Below are 27,214 nucleotides of genomic sequence, written 5' to 3'. Positions count from 1 at the left end.
TGTCACTGAGCAGCTCCTCCAGAGCCAGCACAATCAGCAACCTCTTCAGACACTGAAGCTCTGCTCCTGCCCTCAGGTGCTCACCCACAGAGCCATTTAGGACAGATCACCACTAATCCATGTCCCTCAGCAGCACATCTACACAGCTTTTCAATCCCTCCAGGGATGGGGACTCCACCACTGACCTGGCCAGCCTGTGCTAGGGCTTGACAACGCTTTGGGGGAAGAAATTGTGCAATAATGTCCAACCTAAACCTCTTCTAGCACGACTTGAGGCTATTTCCTTGTCCTGTCACTTGTTACTTGGAAGAGCAGCAACCCCATCTCCTGGATGAGTAGTGTTGGGGCAGTGTGAGAGCTTTTCACAAGAGCTTTGCACAAGTGTGTGATGCCTCCTGGGTCTGAGGTGTGCCTCACCTCCTCTGGCTGTTTCACTACATGGAGTTATCATCCAGTCCTGGTATTTTAGAAACAATTTGGAGTCTACTTGCCCTGTACACAGGGTTGATGGCTGCTGTCATTTTCCCTATGCCCACCCTGAGCTTTGGCACAAGATCAGGGCTCTGAGGAGCTGTTGAGTGTTTCAGCTCTCAGCCTGGACTCAAGGATGCAAATGCTGTGATTACCCAAGTTAGTGCTGCTTTTTATGCTCTGTTTCCAAGGCAACTGGAAATTCAGAAGACCACAAACACACACACAGGTCCTTTTCTTCTGAGACCTTTTCCTCCACTCCAATACACAAGTAAACACCCTCAGTGACATTTTCAACCTGTCTAAATGCTCATCTGAATAGTCCCCACTGTCCCCTCGTGGGGCTGCCAGCAGCTTGGGCAGGTAATTGCTGCCCCTAAAGGCTGTAAAACCCATCCAGCCACACAATCAGGTTTGCTTTTGTTCTTAGGAGGTTTTCCCCCTGCCTGGCTCAGAGGGGAGCAAGAGCAGAGAGGCTTCAAAAAACGAAAGATGAGGATTTTGAAAGAAAAATAAATTAGCAATGATTTGGTGCCTTCTGAAAATAAGATTTTTCTTTTTTTCCTGGGAGGGATGAGGGAGCTGTGCCAGTGGGGAGAGGGGAAGAAAAGTTTGAGAAAGAGCAAGAGGAGAGTAGGGAAGGATGGAACAGTTGTAATTGCCTTTTTTTGTGCTGAGGACTCCAGAGCTGGCCCCAGCACTGCAGTTGGGGTCTCAGCAGAGTGGAGCAGAGGGGCAGAATCCCCTTCCTCCACCTGCTGTCCACACTGCTGGGGATCAGCCCAGGATACACTTGGCTTTGCTGGTCACCAGAAAGAGATATTGCACACCTACAGCACTCAATGCCAGCAGCTGGGCTTAGCAGATGTACAGACAGGCCAGCCAAGGAGCAACGGATGGAGCCCACCACTGGAGATGTCCACAAGAAGGGACTGGGTCAAGGAGTGACAACACTGAAGTCCCCACCAGCTTCCCCCACCTGCAGTTGGCTGGATCCCAGCTGGCAGTGCAGGATGACAGCAGCTCAGACCCATCAGCCAACAGCAAACCTCACTGTCTGCTCCTCTCCCCCAGACACCCATAAACAGGAGACATGTCAAAGGACACTAAAACTGGTTCAAGCTGTAAGAAGCCATAAAGCAAAGTCCAGGAGGCTCCCATATCTCAGCAGGCAGCCCTCACTCCTGGACTGTGCCCAGCCAAATCCCACTGTGCAGAGGTGGTGCAGAGGGCAGTGGCAGGTCTCATGCTATCTGGCCCCAGGGCCTTCAGCTGAGCCCTTCTCCTTCCCAGGAGAGGCTGCAAACAAGGCTGTCTCACATCAGCCTGACATTTACTGTGCCTTGGTGCAGACATCCCTTCCACCCCTGTGTCCTCAGGATGAAACACAGTGGTGGCAGCACTTGCTGCCAGAGCCTGCACCTTGGGATGGAGAGGAGCCACAGGGCTGGGCAGGAGGAGCCTGGCCTAAATCCATCACCAACACAAGGAACACCTCAATAAAGGACTTAGTTGTACCTTGATGTGAGGACATCCAAAGACACTGGTGCCAGCCTGGTGACAGGGTGACACAAGCCAGGTGCCAACATTTAAAACATGCACCCTCTCCTCTGTGCTAGCCCTGGGCTGCACCTTCCCCCAGACATCATCTCACATTGGCCAAAACCCAGCCTATGAGTTTTGGGGCTAAATCTTTCCCTCCTGGGCACGCAGAGAAGGAGGGTCCCCAGAACCCCTGCCACATGCCAAAGCATGGTGCTGGTGCCAGCAGCCAGTGCCTCTCACTGCCAGCTCCAGGCGCATTCCAAGGGGGATGAACTTGGCCACTGTCACCTGGGGGTGCAGGGACCTTCCACTCAAGCCACTGCAGCTTTCCAGGAGACTTATTCATCCTTCCCATAGACTTGAAAGTTTCTCCATTTGAAATCTTGTCCCTCCTGCCCACAGCAACACTCCATCACCTCTCCCCCTCCTGCCTGCAGCACCTTCACTGCCAAGGGTGAACCTGTTCCATATTTAGCTCCCACACTCTTTCCTGCTCCTTGCTTTATTCCTTCTCATTAAAAAATAATAAATTCCAGCTTGTTAATGGGTTTCTGGCAACTGTAGAGGCAGTCTCAGGTGGAGCCACGTGAGATCTGAGGGTGAGCAGGGGACGTCAGTGCCACCTCACACCGTGCCCCGGTGGCTCTGTGCCTGCCGCAGCGCCGCTGCCACATCCCATTTGCTGCTCCTAGCACCTCCAGTTAGCAGTGACATCTGAGGCAGAAACACCACAGAAATGGGACTGGGGAGTGCACAAGGAGTGATAGGACTGAACGTGGAGAAGATGTTTGCTTGCAGGAAGGAAAGGGCTGGAGCAAAAAGAACGACTCCAGCTCTGCACAGCTCCTGGGGATGGGGCCACCCTGCTCTGCCCACCCCTCCAGCCCCAGAGCACTGCAAGGAAAAAGGAACATTCAAGTTTCCATGGCAACGTTAGGGTGGCTGGAAGCATCACCTCCTGCCTGCCAACAACCTGCCCCAGCAGCAGCCCTGCTGCCTCCCCCCAGAGCAAGTGGCAGCCGAGGGGACTGTGCCTGGGGATGCTCCTCAGGGTGATGGGAAGGATGGGGCACCGGTGGTCCACTCAGCAGTGAGATCTCAGCCAGGTGCCTGCCATCAGCCACGTGGTTTTTGTGGAAGAGAAACCCGCAATTCCCACTTGCCAGAGGAAAGCAAGGCAGGGTGTCACCACAACCCAACATCTGCAACTCTTTCCGCCATGCCCACTGCCACATACCCACCAGAAAACCAGCCAGGCTCTGGTTAAGCCACCAAGGGTCCCAGGCAGGCACAGACCCTTACATAACCCATGCAAGCACCATGATTCCAGAGAGAAAGCTGAGGCGTGAAGAACATGAAGGTTGAGAACATGCTATGAAGAGCCACCAGAGTCTCAGAGCATGGCCTTGGTCCTGTCCTCCACCTCAACTAGGCTGGCGTAAGAATTCAGGACTCCTGCAGCATCTCCACCCTGGAGGAACTCCCTGATCTCACACAGCAGGGATATCCCTGCCCACATACAGGCACAACTCAGCTCAAGGCAGAGCAGGCTCCTCTAGGAGCTCCCTGGGGAGCCAGCAGTGGACCCACAGCCTCGCAAGCCACCTCCTACCATGTTCTCCTCCTAAATTAGAAGAAAGAGAGAGGCAGCTCAACTCACACCTCACTAATTGTTATTTGTGATACACCAGTTACGTTTTAATTAATCTGAAGTCTTCAGCATAACAACCACCCAAGGTACAAAGATAAACTCAAATAAACAGGGCTTGATTAAATACATAATTAATGTTCCACTAAAGTCGGCATATATGCATATTAATTAGCAGGAACAGTCTGCAGTTTGGCATCTCCTGTCATTATCAATTTATTCTTTACATTGACAGTCCCCAGCTTTGGAACAAATTAACAAACCTTTCACTTGCTGGCAGAGCTGAAGTGAGCACAGGCTGAGCTCCACGGTCAATTATCTCAGCCGCACATGAAGCGGCTTCCAGCACGTTTGCCTGAAAGCAGAGGGAGAGGCAGTGCCAAGAACCCAAACATGCTCACCCTAAAACGGGGCTCAGAGTAAATAAAACTGTGCTCTGCTGGCCATCACACAATCCCAGACTGGTGGGGGTTGGAAGGCACCTCTGGAAATCATCTAGTCCAGCCACGCTGTTGAAGCAGGGTCACCCACAGCAGGTTGCCCAGGGTCGTGTCCAGGCAGGTTTGGAACCTCTCCACAGAAGGAGGCTCCACAACCCCTCTGGGCAGTCTCTATGCAGTGCTCTGTTACCCCCAAAGTTTTCCCTCAGTAATAAGAGGGAGCCTGTTCCCCAAAAACTAAGGAGAACAGAGCCAGATCTGGTCCTTGCAAGGGTTTTAATCACTGGATGGAGGAACTTTGTAGAATTTGGGCTCAGATATGAAACACCACAGGTGTTTCAAGACTATGTTTCACCGAGACTATTTCCAGAGGCACTTGGCCAGACCAAAGGTTCACCAAGGTGAGCACGGACAGGAGCAACCCCCCAGCTGCATCCTTCTTGCTGCAGCAATCCAAGCATTGCATCCTACCTAAGGAATGTGAAGTTTTATAGAATCAAAAAATGGTTTGGGTTAGAAGGGACCTTTAAAGGCCATCTAGTCCAATCCTCACTGCAATCAGCAGGGACATCTACCAGAGCAGGCTGTTCTGAGCCTCTTCCAACCTAACCTGGAGTGGCTCCAGGGCTGGAACATCTACCACCTCTTTCAGTAATCCAGGCCAGTGTCTCACCACCTTCAGCACAAAATATTTCTTCCTTCTACCTTCTTGTGGATATCTCCTCTTTCCGTTTCAAAACGTCACCCCTTGTCCTGTCACAACAGGCCCTGCTAAAAAAAATAAAAAAAAATCTATCCCCATTAAGGAGCTTTATACAGATGAGGGAACCACCTGGACAACCTCTGATGTCAGGATCCCTGCAAGTGCCTTGGGCTCACAGGGGAGCAAGCAGATGTGGAAGCAGAGCCAGATAACTGCTGCTGAAAACCAGCACCAAGCAATTCTGCCTGCCCAGGGCCAGGCAAGCCCCTAAGCCCATGTCTGGCAGCCCAGCTGAGGTGCCAAGGTGCTGATCATCCCCAACTTGTCAGCTCAGCACCTCCTGCCTCCCCCTCCCCACGCCTCCTGAGGTGTCATTACGCTGCTGGAGTCTGTGCTAATTATAGTGTCAGCGCTCCCGCCTGCGGGGAGCTAATTGAGGGAGAACATTACAGTGTTGCCAAACCCTGCTCCACAGCACACAGGGGAAGTGCCACCAGCACTGCTGAGACTTTGCTGGGAAGGCAAAAGGACTTTGGTGACAGCCAAGACCAGCCCCATCCTGTAGGCTGCTCACCAAAGGCTGGACCAGCTTCTGCTTCATGCATAGAATTGTTGGTGTTGGAAGGGACCTCAAGGATCATCTAGTTCCAACCCCTCACACTGGATCAGGTTGCTCAGAGCCACATCCAGCCTGGCTGCAAAAACCTCCAGGGATGAGGCTTCTACCACCTCCCTGGGCAACCTGTGCCAGTGTCTCACCACCCTCATGGGGAAGAATTTCTTCCTAACATCCAATCTCAATCTACCCATCTCTATTTTTGCTCAATTTTCCCTAGTCCTATAACTACCTGACATGAAAGACCAGAGCCCCTGGTGACAACTGGGCAGGCCACAAGCTCCTGTTTTAATCTGCATTATTAATTAGGGTGAAATCAATGAAATTGGTGACCTGCAGGCAGGGCTCTGGGGAGCACAATGGCAGCCATGGGCTCAAATCCAGCCTCTGCACCTTGAAACCTTTGGATGGCTTTGGGCAAATCCTTGTGGAAAGGAGGGCATTGGGCTTTGCAGGCAGTGAATGACCCCACTGAGCACAAGCAGCCACTGTCACCCAGCCAGCCCCACAACAGCACTGTGGGGCTGCTGGAAAGGTACAGACCAGATGGAAAACAGCAGGAAGGGGACTCTGGGGATAGAGCTTGGCAGGGACAGACACCCCACCACGACCCAGCAACGCTCACTGAGCAGAGCTGAGCCTCTGGGCAGGGGCCAGGCAGCAGCAGCAGCCACAGGCCATCACTTCCACACACCCTTGGGGACATTAAGCTTTAATATTGCAACCTTTAAGATGCAAGAGAGAATTCCACAGCCTCTGCAGCCTTCCAAGGGCGGCTTTGTGCTCTTGCAGAAGCACTGAAAGGTTAGACTGGTGCCACTGTAGCAGCCAGGGCTGTGTCACCATTAACCTATCACTACAGGTGACACTTGGTTCACTCCTCCACAAAACTTTCTTTCTCTGCTGGTGTCAGAGACAGAAATCTCTATCTGACAGAGCCAGAGGCAGCAAGATGCACACACAGCCCAGGTCTTCACCTCAGCTCCCTGACACTTCATTTGAAGGATAAAATCCAATTATGGCTCACCCAGTGCAAACGCTTCCCCCCTTTTTGTGTGTGTGTGGCTAATTCAAAGTTTCCTCCTTGCCTCATCTGCCAGGCATCTGCCTCTCTTGGCACTACCTGGAGCTGAACTAAGGCATCTGAGTTATCTACCTATAATTAAAAAAAGGGGACGAAATCAAGAAAATGATTTTGCTGTTGATGACAAGACCAGAGCAGCCTTAACGTACAGACACCATTGGTGCATGGGAAGAGAACCCTCAGAAGGTGCAGCAATGCTCTCATGGGAAAAACAAGAGCCTGACCAGGTGGGCAGCCCAGGCCATGAGAGCAGAAGCCCCCAGATGTGCTGGGAACTGATGACCAGTTGGAATGATGCAATTCCTGCCCAGAGACAAGCAAGCACAGGGAGGCTGGAGGGGACAGCAGCTCCTGAGTGCTCAAGGAGAACACCACCCACACATGGCACAGCTCCAATGCCAAGGGCAGCTCATGGTGTGCTTGCTTCGATTACCTCCTGCCATTCGACCCTGGGGTGCCCTTGCAGGGGGAGAACTGAAGGATCTGTGACTACAAACGCATAACAGAGGCTTCTCACCCAGGGGTGGAATTTAAGATGGGTGCCCTGGCATCTGATAAAAACCCCTCTCAAAAAAAAAAAAAAAAAAAAAAATCAAGAAGCACGCGTGAGGAAACGAGGCAGCTGCTCCCGCCCAGCTCCGATGGTTAAAGGAAAAAGGAAAGGAAGGAGAAGGGGAGGAGGAGGGAAGAAACCAGCAAAGCAAGCATTTGAAATGGTTCCCCTACAATAGTCCCAATATCACCAAGAACTGCAGAGCAGCCAAATGTCCTCAGCTGTTACAGATTTATCTCATCTCTATTTTATTGCATCTTTTTCTGGAGTCTCAAAGGCCAGCCCCTGGCAGGATGCAGCCCTCCAAGACTCAGGGCTCTGCAGTTTTCCATCTCTTGGCAAACTCCATCCCTTGAATAAGAAAACCCCAATTTGTAGCTGCTCCTGCTGAGAAGCTCAGCGCTATTAAAATGCAGCTCTTGCTGGTACACAGACCAGGAGAGAAAAGAAAAGAGACCAGAATTGGTTATCTTTACAATCTCATCTTTCTCAACACACTCTTGGATTTACCACTTTCGCCCACAACAGCCTGGCAGTAGCACGAGAGGCTGCAGATGTTCACGACACAGCAGTGAGCCCAAGCTCTCCCCCTGAGCCCCCTCCCCATACAGGGTTTTGCTGCCAAGGCCTCACATGGTTCATCCCTACCAAAAGCAGATGATCTAACGTGCTAAACCTTGTCAAAAGGCACCCAGCACCCACTCGGCGAGTGCCATCTGCCAGCAGCGAGGGAAAGGAGGAGGGAGAGGAGGCAACAGCCCTGGATGATCCTCCCAGGATGGCAGCAAGCCTGGGAAGGGGCTGCCTGTGAGCTGGGATGGATGGACAGGTAGACACAGAATCACAGAATCAGCCAGCTTGGAAGAGACCTCCAAGAGCATCAAGTCCAATTGATCACCCAATCCTAACTAATCAACTAGACCATGGCACTAAGTGCCTCATCCAGGGATGTGGACCCCACCACCTCCCTGGGCAGCCCATTCCAAGGGGCAATCTCTCTTTCTGGGAAGAACTTCTTTCTAAGATCCAAGCCTAAACTTCCCCCTGCACAGCTTGAGACTGTGTCCTCTCGTTCTGTTGCTGGTTGCCTGGGAGAAGAGACCAACCTCCAGCTGGCTACAACCACCCTTCAGGCATTTGTAGAGAGCAATAAGGACTCACCTGGGATGTTGTGGATGGTTATGGCCAGGATCATCAGCATAATTCGCCTCCAGCTGCTGCTGCCAGCCGTCGGGGCCCCGTCCTTGGTCACAGCGAACACCGGGGGGGTGTCCGGCAGGCTGGCCCCTGCGCCCCTCCTCCGCTGATAGGGCTCCCCGTTCTCACCTTTATCTGGGGGTAAGAGAACAGCCAGGTCAGCCAAGAGGGTGATGGACGGGCAGCTGGGCACCTCCTGCCTCCCCTCCCAGAAGGAAAAGACAGAAGGAAGAATGCTGACCAGAGCAGGGCTGCAGGGGGGTGCGTTGGCCCTGTCGATTCAGGTTAGGGTAAGGGATTTCCCCATATGTAGATTACACAGCCCAAGGACCAGGGAGACTCTGAGACTGAAGTTCATTCTCTGCTACCTCCTCCTGAGACTTGCTCCTAGTCCCACATCACTCCCCAGCTCCAGGCTCACACCCACCTGTGAAGTCCTGATCTGGTGGGGACAAGCTCTGGAGCCAGTGGCTGATGAGGATGATGAGTAAAAACATATTTAACATGAGGGTGCCAGAGCACTGGACCAGGCTGCCCAGAGAGATTGTAAAGTCTCCTTCTCTAGAGAGATTCCTAGCCTATCTGGATGCAGTCCTGAGCAACCTGCCTGGGTGACCCTGCTTGAGGAGGGCACTTTGACCAGAGGATCTCCAGAGATCACTTCCAACCCCCACCATGACTGGATTCTGGGATCTGCAACAGAATTGCCAGGCAGCAGCCACGGGGACCCACAGTGACATCATCCCACCCAGCCCAACCCTGGCACATCTGCAGTTCCACTGCCTTTGCAGATGAAGGAAAACTTCAAAACACTTCAATCTGATTCCATCTTGGTCTCAAAACGGTTGCACTGAGCTGCAATTAGCAACTATTTGTTCCGCTACCAAAAGATTTGCCACTGCCATTTGCAAAGACATCAGCAGACAACCCCAGGCCCTCCCAAACCTCTGCTCCCAGCAGGACCATTTCTACCAGCTCTATTTTAACCAGCTATTGAAAATAACACCACTGAAACCCAAGCCCCAGTTAGGGCTGTGAAGGCTGAAACAATCCCCAGACAGCATCATAGTAAAGCCTACACACACCAGGACCTTCACCATTCACCTTCAGCATGAAAAGGCAAAAGGAAGCCAAGGAACAAGGAGCACACATTCCTCAACCTCACACACCTACAGCTTCATATTAGGTGTTTGACATTTAGCAATACAATTCTCTCCCCCTGGATTTATTATTTATTATTATAATTCTCTCTCCTGGCCCTTGACCCACTCCAAGATGTTTTTTGCAGCCAGAGTGCAAGGAGCTGTCTGAAGCTGTGCTGAAGCAATGCCAAGTGCTTCCCCTGCCATGTGCTGGGAGGATGATGCCTGACCATCTCACCTTGTGCTGCAATTAAGGACCTCAGAGTAAGAGAGATCATGCAAACTGACACAGGAGGTGACCTTGGGAAAGCAGAGATGTCAGCCACACTCCACATCTTTCCACCTGTGAGATAATTATGGGCACTGAAGGCATCCCAAAAACAGTGCTTGATGCCACAGCAAATAAACCCAAGGATTTGACAGATTTTAGTACCAAAAAAAACCCCAAACCCAACAAAAAAACCAAACCAAACAAGGCAAAGACTAAAAACCCCACTTGATGGCAGCAGGACTGGGCAGCTCTCACAGGTGGGTTCACCTCCTGCTGCCTCCTGTGTGAGAGGAGGATCGCCACACCAGGGCTGCAAACCGTGACGCCTGCTGTCACTCTGCAAACAGACAAATGTTGGCGGTGGCTGGACAGAGCCAGACACTCTCTGTCCCCAAACCCTAGCTCAGACAATAATGTGCAGTAATATTTGATGGCAGAGCTCCATTCCAGCCCACAGGGACACGGATAAATATTTTTTTGAAGCAATAACAAGGACAACCAGATCCAGCCAAGAGGCTTGTCCAGTTCACCGCAGGAACGCTGGCACAGCAGACCCTTAGCAATGCGGCAGCCAGGGCTGAAGCCACTTACAGATGAAATTCTCCTCTTCTGCCAGCCCACTGGAATATTTTAATTGCTTGGCACACATCCCCCTGGCCCCACACACAGGATTTTCCTCAGCTGACCCTGCTCTGGCCACCAACACCGACCCATGGGTCTGCATGGCAAGGGTTTGCACCACGACACCATCCCCATGCTGCCCCTGTGTTCCTGACATCACTCACACTGCAGGGCCACCTCCATGAGAACCATGGTGATATGAGGATGCAGAGAGGTGCAGGAATCCCCTTCCAGCATCCTGGGCTTTCCAGAGAGGAGGAAAAACAGTTTATGTGAGAGCTAGTGAAGAGCATTCACATCCAAGTGACAAAACATGGAGAGCAATAAGCATTCAATCCAAACAGGAGCAACCTCAATGCCATGCCAGCCTAGGCAGTGTCACCTCTTGAGACTGGTTTTGGGAGGAACAAACACAGGAGACTTGCTGAAGGCAGAGGTGCTGGTGGCTGCTGGGGAGGCTTTGCATTTGACATTCAGGTATCTGCTAGGGGAATGCAGGGAAAATGCAGAATGTCCTGACAGTGACTTGGGTTTTCTTACATCAGGCCAAAACAGGCTGCCTGCTGACACCGCAGCAGCACCTCTGCTGTGCTCTCATCTCCCACAGCACCAGCTAAGAATGATGTTACTGATATCAGGCAGGGCACTCCATTACTGCAGATCATCTTATTTTTCCCTTTCTCTCTTTGTTCACCTCATGATGTGACCTACTCCAGTCCATCCTTAGTGTTTCTGGCTGTTTCTGTGCTTAAAAACAAACCCAGCTGTTGACTCAAGAGAAGCAAGTGCTCAACACATCCTCCTCTGCAATCTTAGATCTTCCCTTACCTCTTTCTCACCTGCCCCCAGCTCTGCTCCAGGACCAGGCTCAGGCTGGAGTTTCCTCCTCTGGATTTATCCAGCCTCAGCACAGCACATACAAATGCCAAGTCAAGGACTCATCCATCTCCCCATGTCATTGTCCAGCCAAGTCCTTGAGTACATTACCCTCATCCTCTCTGATAAACTAAACTAAATAAACAAAACAAGGGATTTATTTTGTTGAGGAAGATCTGATTATAAGAGTACAGCTCATGGCTGTGTGCTCCCAGGCAGGGGACAGGCACGGGAGGCAAGACAACCTCACTCAGAACCAGGCAGCAAATCCACCACAGAGCTATGGGGAGAATCCTCAGATGTCTCAGTTCCTGTCCTGATGGTTTAGACAAAATGAGCCAACATAATTGAAACCTCCCAGCTGCTTTTTGCTTGGCACTTCACAAAACTGATAAACCAAATGTCATCAGTGCTTCCAAAAAATCCAACTTTCTGTCTCTGAACAGAGCAGCTCTGCCTTGGCATCTGCTCTGCTTGCAGACATTCATTTGTCCCCACGCTGTGATGCTCCTATCTCCCTTTTAGCTATTCCTCCTGCAGCATCACCTGGAGAATGGCACCTTTCCTTGGGCTGGAAGCAGGGAAGGGACAGCCCATGGTGGCATGATGCCCAGGAACATTGGCTGTCTCCTTAGGGCACACATGGAGTCCCCAGGAAGGGAAGAGCCACCTCCTGCTGCCACCTTGACCCAGCTGATCCCAGCCAGCATGATGCACTCACACACAGAATTCCCAGCACTGGGGAGCTGCTGGTTTATTGGGATTTTCATTGCCTTATTCCAGTTGTTCTTTCTCCTTATTTCCCTTGTCTCTAGTTTGATGGATTCACCATAAAAGTGTCCCCCAGGACTCTTGCAGCAAGGCAGAACAAGGCTTTTACTGCTATTTAAACACCTAAGAGAAGCCTTTTCAGCTCCCTTGCCCAGGCTTTGATTTCAGCTCTCCTGACTCCTCTTTGTAGGTGAATTTTCACCAAGAAAAGGTGTGTTTGCTGAATGCCTGGACAGGGGCATGGGGAAAAGCCCTGGAGAGGAGCTATGAACATCACAGAGTGACCCAGCTGTGGCTCAGGGCTGTCTATACCTTTGGAAACCAGCTGCCTGAGACCATCAGACACAAAAATGCAGGGGAGCAGAGCAAGGGATGTTCAGCCTGGAGAAGAGAAGGCTCCAGGGAGACCTTATGGTAGCCTTTCAGTGCTTAAAGAGGCTGATAAGAAAGATGGGGACAGACAGAGCAGGGCCTGTTGTGACAGGACAAGGAGTGATGGGTTGAAACTACTAGAGGGAAATTTAAACTAGAGAGAAAGAAGAAATTTTCTATGCTGATGAGGGTGAGAGACTGGCCCAAATTGCCCAGAGAGGTAGCAGATGTCCCATCCTTGGAAACATTCCAGATCAGGTTGGATGGGGCTTTGAGCAACGTGCTCTAGTTGCAGATGTCCCTGCTCACTGCAGGGATTTTGGACCAGGTGAGCTTTAAAGGTCCCTTCCAAGACAAATCATTCTACCATTCCATGGTTTGGGATTCTATGCATGACTAACATTCACCTCCTCCCACTGCATAACTGGAGAAGTTGCAGATGTCCCCATTCTGTTAAGAACTACCACAGCATTCCAACAGCACTCTCTGCCCAGTATCAAATTGCCAGAAAAAGATCCATTTTAGGCCTGTCACTAGCAAAAGCCAATGCCCAGGCCAGCTCCACTGCTGGGCATGACCCTGCCACCTGCTAAGGGATCCATTCACACAGATACTACTCCTGGCAGATATCTTTCATCATTACTATTTTATTTTACTCACAAGCAGTCTGCTTGCTACTACTGGAAAAAAACTTCTAAGAGATGACTTTTTTCAAGCATATTTGAAGCTCCCCTGAGGACAGTGGTGACAAAGGACAGAGAGATGCCACAGTGCCCACGGGGATGAGGAGCTTTGCTCCCACCAGCTGCAAGTGGGGGGAAATCTGTGGAGGATAAACAAGATAGATGCAGCTTTTAGAGGGGAAGTGCTGAGGGTGGTTTGGATGGACAAGTGGAACACCAAATTGCCTCTTGTACAAATTATCAGTGCATTAGTAGAGGATAAAGGCAGCACCACCAAAACCAGCCCCTGCATTATTTTCCCAGGAGTGTCACATCCAACAGGAGGACTACAAACAGCACGCAGGTCAAGTGATGTGTTTTACTTCCAGCTGCTGTTGGAAAAGATTAAAAAAAGAAAAGGATAATCACAGTGGAGTGCTGGTACCAGCTCCCAGCCTCAGCCACCGGCATGGGAGGGGGACTCATGGGGCTGCCACACAACATGCAGCACCCTGAGCACTCCCAGCTTGAAACGCTGCATCTTGCACGGGCTGAGGAGAACAAAACACTAATTAGGGCTAAACAGAGGCTTGGCTGGCAATCAGAAAAGCTTCAATAGCAAATTGGAGCAGTGATAAGAGCAGGACAAGGGGTGCTTTTTAAAGAATAGCTGACACAAGGGGGATGGCAAGAACGATGCCAAGGCTATTATGTGGCAAATCATTATCTGTGCCACATACGTTATTTTAAAGCTTGATCACAACAACAACCAACACAAAAAAAAGAAGTCCTCTATAGATTCTACTCAATTTATCATTATTGAGTTTTTTAGTGAAGCTGCAGGGCAAAGAGTCTGCCAAAAGTTTAATTACATGTGTGCAGCTTGCTGCATTTTTCATATCCTCTGCAGCCAGCACTTGGAAAAAGATAAATGGCTTTGAGTATGGCTTAAACTCCTGGTGAAATATACAAACCAACTGGCTTCTTATCAGCATCTGAAATGGCTTTTTATTTTTGATTATTTCTTAATGAAAACTGTTTGCATTAGCTGTGAGCTCAGCTTTATTGCACTCACAAGGGGTACACAAACAGATGAATACACTATTTACTCTCTCCGCTCACAAAAAAACCTCAACCCTCTTCACTGCAGCACTCCAGCTCCCCGATTCAAATGAACGTCTGTGGAGCTCTCTAGCTTTTCACATCTGCTTCAGAGCTCTTCTCCTCCCCTCTAATTAGGCCTGGCTTAGTCCTGCCTCTCTCCTACAGATCTCAAATACTCAACCAGGCTGCTGAACCAGGGATGAGGCTACTTAATCCACTCTTTGGCAAAGCGAGGAGCCTGTGCACCCCCTCTTAGTTGTGAGGCTCATTTCAGTCTCCCATCAGCTGTAAGTCTCCCCCTCCAGCCCAGCCCCGTAGCACCAGGGGGCAGATGGGCTTGGGGCTGGCAGGAGCCAGTACCCATGGCACAGGCACGCTCTCCAGAGCAGCATCCCAGTATCTCCTCCTTTCTCCATGCTGAAGCAAACATTTTCACGTGAATCTGGAGCCTCCCTTGGCTAAAGATATTGGAAGGAAAATTATTTACAGCTCCAAAATCCTTTTCCATCTTCTCCCCATCAAATTCCCGTAATAAGATTCTGCCTCTGGACCTGCCAGCAGCCAAAGCAGAGATCTCCAGGCTCTCACAGCAACATGAGTCCCATGCTGCAGCTCTGGTGTTTCTCCCTTCAGTTTAAACTTGCAAGGGATGAAATAACAGCCTCATTTATAAAGATTTGTCAGCTCCCATCTCCAAAGTGTGGGAGAAGGGAAGGAGAGAAAGTGCCAAGCAGGGATACACAACAGACTTATTAAAGTCTATGATTAGCTGTCGCTTGCTGGCTAGTTGTAAAAATTGTTTGGTGTTGATGCGCCCAGGAACGAGGCAGAGGAAGAAAAGCATCACACATTCCTCTTTCAAAAGCTTTCACTTTGGCTCTCTCACCTCTTTCTCCAACATCCATTCTAACTGCACCCATGGGGCAGCAGCCCCCAAGCCCAGGTAACAGCAAATCACCAGGACAGAGCGGGAGAGCTGCAGCTGCTCGGCGCCAGCAAACGTGCTGCCAAATTCTTCTCAGCTCCTCTGAGCCCCACACAGCCCTCACTATTGCCAGTACCTGCTCACTTGCAGCTGCAAATGTCTATTATGCACCACAGCTGCTCCATCCAAACCAGAGCTGAGCAAGCTTGGTCTGACCCTTCGTCTGCAGAGGGTGTAGGGTGAGGAAAAAGGAACGACTTGCTAAAGAAAACGATGATGCAAGTAGCTGACATCTCTTTCCCAAGGTGCAGGAGATAATTGCATGTTAAATTCTCTCCCCTAATGGCTGAAATAAATCAAAATTACTTGGAAAATTTCTAGGATTCCCAAAGGCCTGATAGTCAATCCAAGCCCTAACAGAAACGCTCAGCCGTACTGCAAGCGTGACGCTGTTAAGGTCTCTCTCAGCAAACCCCAGCCCCTTCCCCACTCATCTCTGTAAACCCTCCCTGCTCCATTAACTTTGAGCAGATGTTACAAATGTTTTGTGGCAGTTGGGCTTCATCCCTGCAGCACACAGGCCCCATTGGTGCTTCCACTCTGCAAAAATCCCTCCTGGGCTCCACGTCCTGCTGCAACACAAAGGCATCGCCGCTCAGCTGTGGTGCAAACGGCCACAGCCAGGCAGTGGAAGCATCTCTGGGGGTCCACAGAGACCCCAGGCAGGGGGGCAGAGGAGGCCAGTGAGGAGCATTCCTCCTTTGCTTGAAGGCTGCACAAGGCACAGCAGTGCCTGCAGGAGGCAGACAGAACCATTCCCTAGCACACTCCTCTACACAAGGACCAGTACATACCATCCTCTTCTCCCTAGCCTCTCATTTTCCTTCTTTTTTAAACCACGAGGAAGCCCCAGAAGAGAAATTGCATCAAAAAATCAACAGCACAAGCCCTCAGGAAGTGGAGCCAGACACAGGCACGCTCCCAGCAGCACCCACGCTTTGCTTTGCATTACAGCAACAGCACTCTCTGCCTTCTGGGGACACCACAATTACCTTTCTTCATCTTCTTTTTCTTTTTTTAAAGGCTTTTTTTCAAGGATTAGTGGCAGCACCTGGCTCTGAAGCCATCAGACCAACTGCTCTCCCTGACACCAACCACCCATCCCATAACATACACAAGTAATTGAGGCTAACCATACAATCATTAAGGTTGGAAAAGACCTCTAAGATCAAGTCCAACCTTTTACCCAGCACCTCTGTGACCACTGGACTGTGACCCAAAGTGTCCCACCTCATTTTGTTTAATACCTTCAGGGCTTGTGACTCCATCACTTCCCTGGGCAGCCTGTTCCAGCGTTTGACCACTCTTGCAGTAAAAAACTCTTTCTAGTGACCAACCTAAACCTCCTCTGGTGCATCTTGAGGCCATTTCATCTTGTCCTGTTGTTAATTACCTGGGAGAAGATCACAGCAAACAATGGGAGCTCATTCTCCTCCTAAACTTCTCCATATCCTTCTATTCCTTGCCCTCCTTTTCCTGCTGTAGCAGGAATTTATAGAATCATGGAATCACTAAGGTTGGAGAAGACCTCTAAGATCATCAAGTCCAACCATCAACCCCAAACCACCCCGGCCATTAAACCAGGTTCCAAAGTGCCATGGCCACACATTTCTTGAACACCTCCAGGGATGGTGACTCCACCACCTCCCTGGGCAGCCTGTTCCAATGCCTAACCACTCTTGTAGTAAAAGAATTTCTCCTAATGTCCAATCTAAGTTTCAAGGAGCACAGAAGGGCCTCACAGCTAAAGAGCAGATGGCTGTTAGCGAGCATCTGCTCCCTGCCACCGTGCAGGCACACTGCTCTTACCCAACACCTCCAGAAGAGGTTTTAATTACTGTAAGTAATTAAGCACAGCACCTCTTAGGGATATCTGCTCTCCCCTTCACAGGCAGGTATGGGGAGAGGCAGTGAGTGCCTCAGGCTCTGAGCCAGGCAGAGGGGAGCAGGCAGGAGTCCCGGGTTGCACATCTCTGCTCTGATCGAGTCTGACAGCACCAATCATGCTGGAGCTGGAAATAAAACTGCCAAGGGAAAAGGTTGTCTTTAAAGGAATGAGTCCCCAAAGCAGGGGAAAAATCCAGCTCCTACAAAACTGCTAGAAAAGGAGCTCCTTGGATTTGCCCAACTATAGTCATAATAAGGATGTATTATTAAAAATAGCATTTCTTTACTGCTACCAAAAGCTTCATTTGCTCAAGCAGAGAGCACAGGCTGCCCAAGCAGAGCCCAGTACCACCAACCCCATCACTGTGCCAGGGGTTGTGGCAGGAGCAGGACACCAGTTTGCAGGGACTACAGCCCCAGCCTGTTGGCGTGAGCTCCCCCCTTCCAGCCCCCACCCTGTACGTAACAAATTCATTTTCCAATGTCTCTGGCAGATAAAAGAGGTCTCTGCATCTGCTCAGGCTTTCAGCAAGGAAGATAAATAGAGTGTCATGACTCACTGTCTATTAGGCGCCTTCATTTATCCAAGCGTGCACAGGAGCTTTCATAAAAGGTTGTTTAATTCAGCATGACTGACTGCCACTCGCTCCCAGACACACCATCATTGCTGGGATCTGTCTGAAGTTTGGAGTCAAGAGGACTGGAGCACACCAACCTGCCCTACATCAGCCCTGCCAGGTCCTTCCTCCACTCCACCTCCAAAGAGAGCATCAGCGAGTGAGCAAAGGGGAGTCTGATACCCAAACCCCAGCTCAAACATCACACTGGGAGCACCCCAGCCCGAAGAGACCCAGCACGTTTCCAGCACTCCCTCAGGACCCAGGGTACCTCTTTCTTGCCATGCTCCCAGCAACTGCTCCAGAGCATTGGGGAGACCTCATTGCTCCCTGAAAGGAGGTTGGAGTGAGGTGGGATTGGTCTCTTCTCCCTAGTATCAGGTGAGAGAATGAGAAAATGGCCTGAAATTGTGTGAGGGGAGGTTTAGGATGGATATTAGGACAAATATCTTTACTGAAAGAGTAGTCAGGCATTGGAACAGGCTGCTCAGGGAGGTGGTGGAGTCATCATCCCATGTTCAAGAAACATGGACATGGTACTTTGAGACCTGGTTTAATGGCCATGATGGTGTTAGGTTGGTGGTTGGACTGGATGATCTTAGAGTCCTTAGTGATTCCACGATTCTATGAATTCCTGCTACAGCAGCAAAAGAAAGGCAAGGAATAGAAGGATGTGGAGAAGTCTAGGAGAAGAAAGAGCTCCCACCGTCTGCTGTGATCTTCTCCCAACTTCATGAAGGGGTAATGCTCTACAGGGAGATCCCAGCAGAACCACCAGAAACCCAGAAATCAAGAAGCTTCCCCAGTAAGGCATGGGACCTCCCACTGAACAGTGCTACCAAGCATCCCGGTGAAGGACCAAAACCAGAGCGACAACAAGGTGAGACAGCATCAACCAAGCATGTGGTGGCAACCTGCAGTAACAGCAAGGCCACAGTGCTGCTTGTCCCTTAGGCAACACAGATTGCCCAACGTCAGAAGAGAGGAGGATTGCCAAAACCTTCCTCACTCCACGTTAGTGGTGTTTAAAGATTAATTTCTTGGACGAGAGCGACGGCACGACGCTGGCTGCAATTACATGCACCAGGTCCTCTTAAGCAAACTAACTCATTCTAACTTCCAAGAGCTCTTTAAAGAGTTCCCAGTAGATAAAGTGCATCACTGGATCGTTTCATGCTGAAAGTTTTGCACATTCCAGTTAATTTAATCATTTCAGGTGGCTGAGCTATGTTTGGGTCTCTGATCCTTGGCAGGGAACAGCTTCTGATCTGAGCAAGATCAGAGGCAGCAAATCTCTGAAGGGAGAAAAAAGTAAATAATCTCATTACCTGCTTAAAAAGAAAACAGGGATTCTTATCAGGAGTTATCTTATTAGGGCTCAAATGATAATCTTACAGACAGGAGGACGGGGCTCATGATCCTCCAAGCAGCTTCAAGGCAGCTCAGCATGGGGGCATGCAACCATGGGCTTGGAGGAAGTGCCTGCTGCCATCACTAAGGGCATCCCTGCACTGTCCTGGCATGTTGGGGCTACATCTGCAAAGGAGCTGCCTCTGCCTCCTGCCCAAGGATGCTCTGGCATCATGTCCCCTCCACACACAAACCTCAATTTCACAGAACCCCAGCAGGTGGGGTTTGGAAGGGACCTCTGGAGATCATCCAGTCCAACCCCCCTTCAAAGCAAGGTCACCCACTGCAGGTTGCCCAGGAACACAATGTCCAGGTGGGGTTGGAATCTCTCCAGAGCAGAAGACTCCACAACCTCCAAAGCTTGGGCAGCCTCACAGCAAATCAGCTTCTCCTCATATTCAGATGGAATCTCCTGGGTTGCAGTTTATGCCCATTGCTCCTTGTCATGTCACTGGCCACCAGTGCAGAGAGTTTGGCCTTTAGCTAGTGATCAGCATTGAGAAAATCCCCTCAGTCTTCTCCAGACTAATCAGCCCCAGGTTTCTCAGCTTTTCCTCCTCAGACAAAGTTGTTCCACACCCCCTCAGCATTTCAATCCAGTTCTTACTGCCACATTATACCCAGGCTCATCTTCCTTCTACACTTCCCTGCTGCCTGCTGCTTTTAATTCAAGCTGAATGAAAGCATGGAGATCCACAGAGCAGAAACCAAGGCTGGCACCACCTCCAGGAGCAACTATCAGTTACAAACATGACCATGCCATCGATATCCCAGAGAGCAGAAGGGTGGATACTGCTGCTTGCTTTCCACCATGACATCTCTTAGCAGCATTTACAAGACACCAAACTAGAGACAAGCAAGATCAGCTCCTCAGTCCTTGCTCTCCATTATTTCTCTTACTCTTTCCCCCTAGCTCAGCCAGTACTTAACATTACCTGCTCCTCTTCTGTTTAGAAAGGACACAGTGCATCCAGCTAGAGAAATTCTCTTTGCAAATCAATTTTTGTCTGGAAATAAATGCAATAGAGCCCAGGGTTTTAACCAGATCTTGGATATTAGGAAAAAATTCATTACTGCAAGAGCGGTCAGGCATTGGAACAAGCTGCCCAGGGAGGTGGTGGAGTCACCATCCCTGGAGGTGTTCCAAAAATGAGTAGACATGGCACTCTGGGACATGGTTTAATAGCCGTGGTGGTATTAGGTGAACAGTTGGATTTAATGATCTTAGAGGTCTTTTCCAACCCAAACAATTCTGATACTGCAGGAAAGCTGCAGAGGGACTTTTCATAAGGGTGCTAGTGATAGGATAAGGGGGAATGGTTGTAAGCTGAGGGACAGTTGGGTAAGACTGGATCTTAGGAAGAAGTTCTTCAGCACAAGGGTGGTGAGACTCTGGAAGAGGCTGCCCAGCGAGGTTGTGGATGCTTCCTCCCTGGGGTTGTTCAAAGCCAGGATGAGCAGCTGAGTCTAGATGAGAGATATCCTTGCCCATGATGGGGAAGTTGAAGTAGCTGATCTCTAAGGTCCCTTCCAACCTAAGCCATTCTATGATAACTAGAGATGCAAGAGGCACAATGGAGCAGTGCCCACAGTGACAGCAGGAGCTAGGGGCAGAAGCTGCCCTGTTCTGAACCAAACATCTTCTCCACATAGCATCTTTCCCAAATCACCACCTTTCATTTGAAAATGAGGCTTCCTGAGGTGGAGGATACTTAGGGGAAATTGTAAAGCAACAACTTCTGCAGATGTTGCTGTTTCCTCAGCTCCTAGACACAGACTACCCCAAGCTGCAGGTTGCATTTGTTGCTCAGCAGCTTCACGTGTGCTCTGCAATAACCCCACGTCTGGAGGGACACATCTGGGGCTCCCATCCTCACTCCCCACCAGCCACAGCTGGGAAAGGCACTGATCCCTTTGGATCTGTGGCTGCCATGGCTGGGCAGCCCAAGCACAGGCTTGGGAAAAGAGGCTACTCTCAGCCTGAGAAATAAAATGAGTAATCGATTTCTGAGGAAAATAAATAAAGTGCTCCTTTGTTCTCAGCAGCTCAGCCCTCGGACTTACAAAATCAATCCCAGCGCCTCCCGAAGGGATAAGAGGATTGGATTTTTGCCCACTCTCCTGGCAAAGCCAAACCACCAGGCTGCTGTTGGGAGCACAATCCATCATCGCCCGCTCGCCCGCAGCCGGAGCCAGGAGAGTTTCGGAGTGTGATGTCCTGATGGTATCACACATAAGCCACCCTCTCAATCCACAGGAACAAACTCCAGCAGACAGCAGAGTTTTTGCAAACAAGGCAAATTTTAAATGGATTGTGGGAGGGAAAAGAGAAGAGGCCAGAGAGGAGCACCACTGCTACATGGAGCTGACATGGACTCAGGTGATGAGACCCTGCCCTAAATCCTGCAGTGATGTCAACACATAGGGGTTGGATCCCAGCAGCACCCACGGGCATGCTCCCACACCAACATCCAGTCCATGCCTGAGGGATGCTCTTTAGCTGGTATGTAATGAGCACCCAGCAAGCAGAGCAGCAGATTTCACTTACCCCACTTCTGAGGCACTTGGCCACTGCAGCAGGGCAATGCCCAAAGGGAATAACATGGATCTGAACTGAGCCAGAGGAACATTTCCATGTTACTGAAAGGATCCCAGACTTCTTCTTCTGTGTGACAGCACTATCCAGCCTCCTCTTAAATGCTTCATTTTCCTATTTTAGGCACTCTTTACGGTAAAGCCAAAAAAGCAAAACCAGGGCTCAACCTGCAGCATTCTGCTGTGCAGAATTCAGGATTCAGCCACAGCCTCAGCTGCAGGGTGAGACTCTCTGCTTAGGGTCTGGGCTTTCTGCCTTCAATAAATTCTGATTTATGGATGTAGGATGAACATCTCAGAAATAAAAACTCCTGTCTCTGGCAGAGTTTAAGCAGAAACAGGATCCAGCCTTCAGCTCCAAGCCAGCCATTGAGGACAGCTGGAGAGGGTCAGGATTCAAAACCCACCTGGGTGCATTCCTGTGTGACCTGTTCTAGGTGCTCCTGCCCTGGCAGGGGGGTTGGACTCAAGGATCTTTCGAGGTCCCTTCCAACCCCTAACGTTCTGTGATTCTGTGACAGTTCCTCTCACACCAGGACTCCTCTGTGATCGCTCCAAGCCCTGCAGCAAGGATGTGCCAATTTTCCAGGGGTTTGACCACATCTTCCCCTCCAGAGGGTTAAGCACACAGCCCAGGCCACACGGAGCACAAAGCTGTGCCAAACATCATCATTGTCCTCCCCAGCAACCAGGCTTGAGCTCACTGCATTCACTGGAAATGGGGCAGAGGGGATGCTCCAGCAGGTTGCTGCTCCTCAACATATAGAAGATCCATAGGACCACATCTCCTGGGGGTTCCCCTCAGCTTGGCAGAGGCCACAGAACTAAGGGAGGGCATCAAATACCTCTCAAAAATCACTTTTAAAATAAGGGATCTGAACCACTACTGGTGTTTATGACAGGAAAGAACTGGGTTCTGTTTTTCTCTCCCTTGAATCCAAAGCAAATCGATCTCCCTCATCCCGGGGTGGGAAGCCAGGGATGACTCAGCCGGCAGCACAGCACTAAGCTCTCCTTCCTCCACTGCAGCACGGGAATTCAGCTGGGAAGCACACACACACACACATGAAAAACATCCATTTCTTACATTTGTCTCTAGTATTTCACTAAAGGATTATTTTAAGCAGCCTTTATCTGCCTTTCCACGGAAAAGCCCTCAGCACTAAGCCTCCCAGGCAACTCCAGCTGAAGGCATTTCTGATCCCTAGGCAGTAGGGCTCCGATGCCTACGACATGCAGAGATGCGGTGCTGAGGCCAAATCCTGCTCTCCCCAAATCTACCCCCTAGAACCAAACCAGCAAAAAACTGACATGGTGCATAAAATGACAAATGTTTTTCAGGGCTGCTGCACCCAGCAGCAAGGCATCTTCCTGAGCATGGCCAATGCCCCCAAGCCTGGCATGGCTGTGACTCAGAGCAGGCGGAGTTCTCCTCTGAAGCTAATGAAGTGTTCAGAGTCAAGTGTGTCAGCCACCTTGCCACACTCTGGGAAAGCTGCCCAAGGCCACCTAGAAAAGGATATGCAACTAAAAAAAAAAAAAAAAAAAAAAACAAACACCCAGAAAACAACAGACAAAATATTATTCTACAAATTGCATCTTCCTGGGATAGGATAATGGGAGACAGTCCCCATCTGGAACTAGATGATCTTTAAGGTCCCTTCCAACTCAACCCATTCTATGGCCTGTATGCTGGAAAGAGATTCCCGTGCAGAAAGAGCCTAGCAAACAATTTACTCATTGTTTTTAAATCAGAGCATGGTTTGTGGGTGCTGTAAACTCCCACCAGGAGGTGCAGAGAAAGCACCAAGCTGCAGCCCACGGTCAGAGCCCCTGACAAAGGGGGAGCCGCCCATCAGCAGCACAATAAATAAATAAGCAGCATTTTAATTATAGATAATTGGGAATTCAGTGCTGTTTCATCCTGACTTTAAGGCACTTCTCACCATCTGCTGCCACAGACACATCTCAGGGCTTTGTAGAGAATCAGCCTCAGCTTTGCTCCCTCTCTCCAGATCCCCAGAGGCCAGAGTTATCATCGAGCAGCACGTGCCCCACAGGGCATCACCCGCTTGGCTCACACAGGGATGGCAAAACTGGGGCCTGGGGCAAGTGCTCTGCTGTTACAGAGACACACAGATGGCCAGGAATACACTGGAGCTTTAGGACTTGCAGGTAGCATAGCCTGAAAAACAGAGATTTCATTTAAGCTTATGAGAGATACAGAGAAACCACCAAGTCTTTAAAAGCAGGGGGACAAAAAAAAAAAAAAAAACGATAAAAAGACCTTTTCCTGCTGAGCTCCCAAGAATTAGAGAACTGTTGAGGTTGGAAGAGACCTTTGAGATCACTGAGTCCAACTGCTTGTCTGGAGCTCACAATCCCACCACTACCACTAAACCATGTCCTTAAGCACCACATCCACACACCTGTCCCTAAGCACACCTCCAGAGATGGTGACCCCACCACCTCCCTGAGCAGTGTCTTCCAATGCTTCAGAACCTTTTCTGAGATGCAGTCTGTCCTAATATCCAATCTAACCCAAACCCACTGCCAGCTCTGCCTGCAGTGGGTCCTGCCCTGCTGCCATCAGTCCTCATCACCCCAGCCCAGGCCCTAGGTACAGAGACACTCAGGGGCAGCACGTTCTCCTCACACCTCCCTTATAGGCAGCTGCCAGGCTTGGCTCCTGCTCTAGGTGCTGGGGCTGTTCCAGCCTCACCACCCCTCATGCTTCCACACTCTGCTACAAAATAAGGGAGAAAAGGCTGATTTGAGATCTCTGCTCATATGTTGCAGCAATTCTGCAGCGAAACCTGGATGAAGTAACTCCTGGAGCAGTCTCTGAAGAGGAGGACAGCACCACTTCCCCAGATCCTGCTCAAGCTAGGAACAGCCTATTTTTCATCTGAACATGAAAGGAAAACTTTGCTGAGGGTGCTGAAGCACTGCAGCAGGTTGCCCAGAGAAGTGGTGGAGCCTCCTCTGGAGAGATTCCAAACCTGCCTGGACATGATCCTGAGCAACCTGCTCTGGGTGTCCTGCTTTAGCGGAGGGGGTTGCACTAGATCTCCAGAGGTGCCTTCCAGACCCCACCAGTCTGGGGTTCTGGGATTTTTCTCCCATTCTATTTCTGTGCATTGTTGCAAGTCAAGGAAAAACCAAGCCCAAGCCAAACAATCATCCACACAGCCAGGCTGAAAGCTGTTTGCCCTCCGTAAGGGGATGAAATAAAGCCCTTATTTACAGCAGCCCACTGAGAGGGACATTATGTGATGGACAGGATGTCTAAGCAACTAACTCATTACATGGGCTCAGCTTGAAACCCAAACTCATTTCAGTCTGGCAGTGCCGATGTGAAAGGCAGAAAAATACTCTCTAATTGGGGTTATTTATCCAACACCTCTCCCGTGCAGGCTGGGATTCCTGGTGCATGGACCTGTCCCAGCTCGGGCAGGGGTCCACATCCCCCTCCTCATGTCCCAGCCACAAAGCACATTTTCACATTACTGAATGGCTTTGGGATGCAGCAGGCAGCAGCAGGAAGATTGGAGGCAGGGAAGGCAGAGCAGCTGCTTCAAAGCTCTTCTCCCTTTCAAGGGAACAGGCAGATGAAGGGGAAGATGCTCTGCAGTTTGAGTTCCCTCCTCGGGAACAGCACCAGCAGGAGCTCATTCTCTTTTGATGCTGAGAAATTCAAATGAAATAGAGGCACTGCAAAAGAGCAGGAGCTGACAAAGCCTCAATCACAGCCTCTGCCTTATTAGGCAGCAGGGTCTCTGCACAAGGCAGGAGCTGCCAGAGCACAGCCCTCATTACCTCTGCCCCTTGCAGAGCTTTTTGCCTTCAAATGCCTAAAAATCCCTCTGTAAGCACAGGGAATCTCCTGCTCCAACTCCGGGCACCCTCCCACCAGTCAGCCTGGCACAGGGACTGCAGTGCTGTTCCTCAGGGAGCAGTGTGAATCCTGGGAATGATGGACCAGATCCCACTGCTTCTGGGTCTTCCAGTGCCCCTGAGTCATGGGTGGTGTCACAGAGCCAGGATTGAGGGAAATGCAGCCTGGATCGGTTCAGGAAAGGCCACCAAGCCTTGCACAGCTGTGAGTGGGTACACAAACAGCATTAACCACACCAAGCATGACCTTTCCTGGGGGTGGGGAGGAACCAGCTGCTAAAAAGCACCCTGGGATTTTCATGGTAAAAACCAAGATCTGGAAAGGCCCTGATACTGCCTTCCTGCATCAGACACCCTCTGTGGCTCCACACCACCATCCCACGTGGCTGTGGGCAGAAGCCATCCTCTCACACCCCATAGGCACTGGGGCAGAGCAGGCACCCATGGGCTCCCCATGGGCTGGGTGCCACATCCTGGCACAGAGATCCCAGGAAGGTGCCCACCTCTGCTGCAGAGCACCACCAGCTCCCTGTCGTTTCCCACAGCAGGTATCTCACCTGCCCAGCTGTCCTCTCAGGGCAAACATGCACTGAAAACACCACTGAAAATACTGATGCTGCTGAAGTCACCCTGGTGTGCAGGAGAGGATGGATGTGCCACATCAGCTCCCTGTTGTGCATAACCTGGGCAACAGCAGAGGCTGCTTCAAAACATTATCCAAGCAGTTCAGGTCACCAACATTTGGCAGGTGTCTAAACAGTGCAGCACCCACCCTGCACTGTGCTGGTTTAAAGAGCAGTTTTGGTCCAAACCCACCAGTCCCACTGATTTAAAGAGCAATTATGGTGTAAACCCACCAGTCCTACTATTTAAAGAGCAATTATAGGACAAATGTGGCTTTTATCTGAACAGTCAATATTTGCATCTGGGAAAGCTTCCTGGCAAGGGGAAAGGAAATAAAGCATTGATTATTATTTCTTTCTTTTAGTGAAAAGGCATATTCCATCATCCTGTGTCATATACCACGTGGGAAAGGATAAAAGAGAGGCCTGGACATGAACAACTGTCTCAGGACACAGTGAACTGAAATCAAAACGTGTTGGAATTGAAATCAGATGGGAAAGAAATCACCAGCACAAATCACATCAGAATCAGTGATTAGGGAAAACAAGCCCACTGCTTTCAGAAGGAAAAAAAAAAAAAAGGTTCCTGACCCCTCTCTGCTCCCAAGCAGGATGAGCTCTGTCCCAGCAGCTTCCCTGACTGCTCAGCTGTGATTTAACTGGAGCTGAACTGGTCTGCAGCAGCAAAACCCATCAGGTGCAGCAGCAGTGGTGCAGAAGACTTCACCAAGCGCTCCCAACCCCAACCCATCAGCTCCAAATCACAAAGAATATCAAAGTCTTAATTTATCCATCTTTGGGGGGGAGTAGACTCAGCTCCACAAAGGCGTTTGAGCACCCAAACACCTACTGGTCCCAGTGGGGAGACAGAGGGTGCCAACCCAGCAGTGGGTACTGCCAAACGTCTCACTGTCTTTCAGCAGCTCAGGAACCATTTGCACAGCCTTGCAGAGACAGAGAGCCCCACACCAGCACTTCATGCTTGCAGACAATAAAAAGATGGTCAGTGGTGTTCCTCCACCTCCCTCCCTGCACTCAGAGAACAGCTGTAGCTTCGCTGCAGAGGTTTGCACTTGTTCAGAGCTAACTCAAAGCAGAAGCCAGGATGCTCCCAGCACACTCCA

General features: G+C 50.4%; 1 protein-coding gene across 1 annotated transcript in view; it reads right to left on the bottom strand.

The window, feature by feature from the left end:
* Positions 1 to 27,214, bottom strand: part of SLC39A11 (solute carrier family 39 member 11) — a 100,347-nt gene that overhangs the window by 34,950 nt on the left and 38,183 nt on the right. The window contains exon 6 of the mRNA XM_054393895.1: positions 8,222 to 8,392. Coding sequence (XP_054249870.1) covers positions 8,222 to 8,392 — 171 coding nt within the window. The remainder of the gene's footprint in view (positions 1 to 8,221; positions 8,393 to 27,214) is intronic.

The sequence above is a fragment of the Indicator indicator genome, chromosome 29 (genome assembly GCF_027791375.1).
Source record: "Indicator indicator isolate 239-I01 chromosome 29, UM_Iind_1.1, whole genome shotgun sequence".
In the NCBI taxonomy this organism is placed as follows: Eukaryota; Metazoa; Chordata; class Aves; order Piciformes; family Indicatoridae; genus Indicator; species Indicator indicator.
Note: the sequence above shows the minus strand (reverse complement) of the source record. Positions and strands in the feature narration are given on the sequence as shown.